The sequence below is a fragment of the Amblyraja radiata genome, chromosome 29, assembly GCF_010909765.2.
Source record: "Amblyraja radiata isolate CabotCenter1 chromosome 29, sAmbRad1.1.pri, whole genome shotgun sequence".
Lineage (NCBI taxonomy): Eukaryota > Metazoa > Chordata > Chondrichthyes > Rajiformes > Rajidae > Amblyraja > Amblyraja radiata.
Window position 1 is genome coordinate 91490 of NC_045984.1, and position 6403 is coordinate 97892.

The 6403-nt window shown below is 40.6% G+C and overlaps 1 protein-coding gene across 2 annotated transcripts; it reads left to right on the forward strand.

Annotated features, from left to right (window-relative positions):
* The first annotated feature begins 908 nt into the window (after positions 1-908).
* LOC116989735 lies at positions 909-5519 on the forward strand. Of its 2 annotated transcripts, none has more exons than XM_033047331.1 (2): positions 909-1308; positions 4878-5519. In XM_033047331.1, exons 1-2 carry the CDS (start codon positions 1156-1158, stop codon positions 5442-5444), a joined length of 720 nt encoding a protein of 239 aa, XP_032903222.1. In that variant the 5' UTR covers positions 909-1155; the 3' UTR covers positions 5445-5519. The 2 variants fall into 2 exon arrangements, with proteins under 2 accessions (XP_032903222.1, XP_032903221.1); XM_033047330.1 differs by having other exon boundaries at positions 909-1447; positions 4879-5517.
* Positions 5520-6403: the final 884 nt, after the last annotated feature.

The following is a 6403-nucleotide window of genomic DNA, read 5'->3' on the forward strand; positions in this document are numbered from 1 at the left end:
GCATAGATCATGCGAGTCTCAGCTTATCCTGACGACAAATGACCTAGCCAAGCACCTTGATAGTAACGTCATCATGGATTTAGTTGTGCTGGACTTTTCTAAAGCATTTGATGTCATCCCACACCAGAGACTGCTTCAGAAGCTTGACTTCTATGGTATTCGTTCTAACACGAAATGATGGATTTCCAGTTTCCTGACAAAACGTCTTCAGCATGTGTGTGTGAACGGAAAGAGCTCCAATTGGCATCCAGTGTTCAGTGGTACACCCCAGGGCACAGTACTTGGCCCATACCTATTTTTGCTTTACATAAATGACATCCATGAAAAAGTCGCAAGTACGCTGATGAATTTATATTTGAATAATTATTTTTATTACGAGTTTTCCGTTATTTGCTCCGCCAAATTAACACACATTTTCCCGTTTTTTTAATATTCTCGCTTTTTACTAAGCACTTCATTTTAAAAGGTAATTGCTTTTCTGTTTGCGGTTATTTTCTTTGACGATTTCCACAACCATGTTTTTCAAATGTTATCTTTATTTTCAATTTAATTTATTTTGAACAGATAATTGCCTGACTGTTTAAAAACCTTGCGCTTATTTGACCTGCTGATTTAGACAAGTGATAATTTTGTTTCATGTTCTGAATTTCATTGTTTATCTTTAATTTACATTAGACAAGTAATTTAAAAAAATGCTTTTAAAAAAAAAATCCGTTTGTTTTTTAATTCTCTCTTTATTTCGAATGACAGCATTTTTAACAGTTTTAAGAGCTCGGTTATTTGCTCCGCTAGATTCACCGTTTTCTTTTAAATTATTTCATTGTGTTTGAGTTCATTCTGCAGGAAAGACTCCATTCTGAATACATTTTGTCCTCAAAGACAGCTGATTGTAAAATATTTTTTTTTGTTGTGATTGATTTAATTCTACAGGAAAGTCTCCATTTTGAACCAGTTGATCTGTCTACATTGACAACATAGATTTTGTTTAGGCTTTTTAAATCATGCCAAGAAGAGGGAGGAAAAGAGGTGCAAGATGGTCATGTGATGACAGAAAGGGAAATCAAGAAGCAATAAGGAGAAGAAGGGAACAAGAAGCAGAGCAAGAAATAACTCAACTTTTCAGATATGAACAAGAGAGATACCAAGAGATAAGGGATGAAGAGGCGGAGCAAGAATCAACTCAATGTCTCAGAGGTCAACAAGAGAGACAGTGAGAGGGAAGGTCTCAAAAGACCCAGCAAGACACAACTCAATGTATCAGAGATGAACGAGAGAGACAGCGGGAGAGAACGGCTGAAGAAACACAGCAGGAAAGAACTGAATGTCTCAGAAATAAACGAGAGAGACTTTGCGAGAGAAGGGCTCAAATGTCGCAGCAGGAAAGAACTGAACGTGTCAGAGTTGAACGAGAGAGACAGCGGGAGAGAAGGACTCAAAACATGCTGCAGGAAAGAACTGAATGTCTCAGAGATCAACGAGAGAGACAGCTGGAGAGAAGGGAACAAGAAACGCAGCAAGAAACAACTCAACGTCTTGTGGAACCATATAACCATATAACCATATAACCATATAACAATTACAGCACGGAAACAGGCCATCTCGACCCCTCTTGTCCGTGCCGAACACATAGTCTCCCCTAGTCCCATATACCTGCGCTCAGACCATAACCCTCCATTCCTTTCCCATCCATATAACTATCCAATTTATTTTTAAATGATAAAAACGAACCTGCCTCCACCACCTTCACTGGAAGCTCATTCCACACAGCTACCACTCTCTGAGTAAAGAAGTTCCCCCTCATGTTACCCCTAAACTTCAGTCCCTTAATTCTCAAGTCATGTCCCCTTGTTTGAATCTTCCCTACTCTCAGTGGGAAAAGCTTTTCCACGTCAACTCTGTCTATCCCTCTCATCATTTTAAAAACCTCTATCAAGTCCCCTCTTAACCTTCTGCGCTCCAAAGAATAAAGCCCTAACTTGTTCAACCTTTCTCTGTAACTTAGTTGCTGAAACCCAGGCAACATTCTAGTAAATCTCCTCTGTACTCTCTCTATTTTGTTGACATCCTTCCTATAATTAGGCGACCAAAATTGTACACCATACTCCAGAATTGGCCTCACCAATGCCTTGTACAATTTTAACATTACATCCCAACTTCTATACTCAATGCTCTGATTTATAAAGGCCAGCACACCAAAAGCTTTCTTTACCACCCTATCTACATGAGATTCCACTTTCATGGAACTGTGCACAGTTATTCCCAGATCCCTCTGTTCACCTACATTCTTCAATTCCCTACCATTTACCATGTACGTCCTATTTTGATTTGTCCTGCCAAGATGTAGCACCTCACACTTATCAGCATTAAACTCCATCTGCCATCTTTCAGCCCACTCTTCCAACTGGCATAAATCTCTCTGTAGACTTTGAAACTCTTCTTCATTACCCGCAACCCCTCCTATCTTAGTATCATCTGCATACTTACTAATCCAATTTACCACACCATCGTCCAGATCATTGATGTACATGACAAACAACAGTGGACCCAACACAGATCCCTGTGGCACCCCACTCGTCACTGGCCTCCAACCTGACAAACAACCATCCACCATTACTCTCTGGCATCTCCCATTCAGCCACTGTTGAATCCATCTTGCTACTCCACCATTAATACCCAACCATTGAACCTTCTTAACCAACCTTCCATGAGGAACCTTGTCAAAGGCCTTACTGAAGTCCATATACACAACATCCACTGCTTTACCCTCATCAATTTCCCGAGTAACATCTTCAAAAAATTCGAGAAGATTAGTTAAACATGACCTTCCAGGCACAAATCCATGTTGACTGTTCCTAATCAGACCCTGTTTATCCAGATGCTTATATATATTATCTCTAAGTATTCTTTCCATTAATTTGCCCACCACTGACGTCAAACTAATAGGTCTATAATTGCTAGGTTTACTCTTAGACCCCTTTTTAAACAATGGAACAACATGCGCAGTACGCCAATCCTCCGGCACTATTCCCGTTTCTAATGACATTTGAAATATTTCTGCCATAGCCCCTGCTATTTCTACACTAACTTCCCTCAATGTCCTAGGGAATATCCTGTCCGGACCTGGAGACTTATCCACTTTTATATTTCTCAAAAGTGTCAGTACTTCCTCTTCTTTGATCCTCATAGTTTCCATAGCTACTCTACTTGTTTCCCTTACCTCACATAATTCAATATCCTTCTCCTTGGTGAATACCGAAGAAAAGAAACTGTTCAATATCTCCCCCATCTCTTTTGGCTCTGCAGATAGTTGGCCACTCTGACTCTCTAATGGACCAATTTTATCCCTCGTTATCCTTTTGCTATTAATATAGCGGTAGAAACCCTTCGGATTTACTTTTACCTTACTTGCCAAAGCAACCTCATATCTTCTTTTAGCTTTTCTAATTTCTTTCTTAAGATTCTTTTTACATTCTTTATACTCCTCAAGCACCTCATTTACTCCATGCTGCCTATAACTATTGTAGATATCCCTCTTTTTCCGAACCAAGTGTCCAATTTCCCTTGAAAACCATGGCTCTTTACAATTTTTACGATTTCCTTTCAACCGAACAGGGACATAAAGATTCTGTACTCTTAAAATTTCACCTTTGAATGTACTCCATTTCTCTTCCACATCTTTCCCATAAAACAAACTGTCCCAATTTATTCCTTTTAAATCCTTTCGCATCTCCTCAAAGTTAGCCTTTCTCCAATCAAAAATCTCAACCCTAGGTCCAGTTTTGTCCCTCTCCATAATTATATTGAAACTAATGGTATTGTGATCACTGGACCCGAACTGTTCCCCAACGCATACCTCTGCCACCTGACCCATCTCATTTCCTAACAGGAGGTCCAGTACCGCCCCTTCTCTAGTAGGTACTTCTATGTATTGTTGCAAAAAACTATCCTGCACACATTTTACAAACTCCAACCCATCCAGCCCATTTACAGAATGTGTTTCCCAGTCTATGTGTGGAAAATTGAAATCTCCCACAATCACTACCTTGTGCTTACTACTAATATCTGCAATCTCCTTACATATTTGCTCTTCCAATTCTCGCTCCCCATTTGGCGGTCTATAATACACCCCTATAAGTGTTGCTACCCCTTTCCCATTTCTTAGTTCCACCCAAATAGCCTCCCTAGACGAGCCCTCTAATCTATCCTGCCAAAGCACTGCTGTAATATCTTCCCTGATAAGCAATGCAACACCTCCACCTCTTGCCCCTCCAATTCTATCACACCTGAAGCAACAAAATCCTGGAATATTTAGTTTCCAATCACAGCCCTCCTGCAACCATGTTTCACTGATCGCCACAACATCATACTTCCAGGTGTCAATCCAGGCTCTAAGTTCATCCACTTTTCTTACAATGCTCCTAGCATTAAAATATACACATTTAAGAAACCCACCCTCTCTTATTCTCTGATTATTTTCTTTTTCTTCTCTCTCCCCTACATTTTGGGTCAGAGTGCTACCATTCTCTGCCCCCTGCTTCACACACTGACTGCTAGCTTTCCCAATTTGAGTCCCTCCCCCCAACCATACTAGTTTAAAGTCTCCCCAGTAGCCTTTGCAAATCTCCCCGCCAGGATATTGGTCCCCCTTGAGTTCAAGTGCAACCCGTCCACCTCGTGAAAGAATACAAAGAATGGATGAAGAGACAGGTGATGAAAGAACTAGAAGGCTGGATGAACAGAGAGATACAAGACAACAAAATGCACGTCTCACGCATAGAAATCTTTCTGCTGATGTTGGTGAAATGACCAATGTGTGTCCTCACTGTCGAGCCTACCACTTCTCAGGAGAAACGGCCAACTTTTGCTGCATGAAGGGTAAGGTCAACATCGCTCCTCTGAAGACTCTCCCGAATGCACTCATTAATTTGTATACAGGCGATACACCACAAGACCATGAGTTCAGAAAGAATATTAGACAATACAATTGCCTCTTTCAACTCACGTCATTCGGTGCCAAGGAAGTGGTGGCACATGGATGGAATCCTTCAGTGATCATTCAAGGCCAGATTTATCATTTCATTGGTTCGTTGATGCCTGACCAAGATCAACAAAGTAAATTTTTACTAATCTATTTCATGGACCCGCATGATAGCATTGATTTGCGAATGAGTATTCTCCAAGATGCTGGTATTCAAAGGGACACTGTTGAGATGCTTGAAAACATGATAAGACTAAACAACCCTTACATTGATTCACTTGTGATGACGACGGAGAGAATTAGAGATTTACCAGAGGCATCAATCGTTATTGATCCCAATTACCGGCCACCCTTAGAACATGAACGGAGGTTTAACACGCAAACTGCCAATGTAGTTGCTGTCCTCATACCAAAAAGTAATCAGCCTGCTGCAACATCACGCCACATTGTCTTGAGTGTAAGATGAAGAGGATGAGCAGAAGGAGGTCTGAAAATCATTTCAGAGTCCCATAGGTCTTATGACAGATTTTAATACATCCTTTTCTTTCAACATGGTGATGACGGATGGCATTCACAACTCCAAATGAGTAACGGCAGGAAATTGACACTAATCAGATATTATGCACATAGGATTATGCATCGTGAGAATGAATTTGACCAGCTTTTGAGAGGAGGACGACTCTTCCAACAATACCTTTTACTATGAGTTTCAAAGTAAAAGAAGTACTGACACTTTTGAAAAATATAAAAGTGGATAAGTCTCCAGGTCCTGACAGGATATTCCCTAGGACATTGAGGGAAGTTAGTGTAGAAATAGCCGGGGCTATGACAGAAATATTTTAAATGTCATTAGAAACGGGAATAGTCCCCGAGGATTGGCATACTGCGCATGTTGTTCCATTGTTTAAAAAGGGTTCTAAGAGTAAACCTAGCAATTATAGACCTGTTAGTTTGACTTCAGTGGTGGGCAAATTAATGGAAAAGATACTTAGAGATAATATATATAAGCATCTGGTTAAACAGAGTCTGATTAGGAACAGTCAACATGGATTTGTGCCTGGAAGGTCATGTTTGACTAATCTTCTTGAATTTTTTGAAGAGGTTACTAGGGAAATTGACGAGGGTAAAGCAGTGGATGTTGTCTATATGGACTTTAGTAAGGCCTTTGACAAGGTTCCTCATGGAAGGTTGGTTAAGAAGGTTAAACTGTTGGGTATAAATGCAGGAATAGCAAGATGGATTCAGCAGTGGCTGAATGGGAGAAGCCAGAGGGTAATGGTGGATGGCTGTTTGTCGGGTTGGAGGCAGGTGACTAGTGGGGTGCCTCAGGGATCTGTGTTGGGTCCTTTGTTGTTTGTCATGTACATCAATGATCTGGATGAAGGGGTGGTAAATTGGATTAGTAAGTATGCAGATGATACTAAG

Bases quoted from the DNA above. Each gene is read 5' to 3' on its own strand.
- LOC116989735 (XM_033047330.1), top strand. From the start codon at position 1,156: ATGAAGAGGCGGAGCAAGAATCAACTCAATGTCTCAGAGGTCAACAAG. The intron at 1,448-4,878 runs GGAAAGAACTGA...GCATGAAGGGTA, and splicing joins AGGACTCAAAACATGCTGCA to AGGTCAACATCGCTCCTCTG.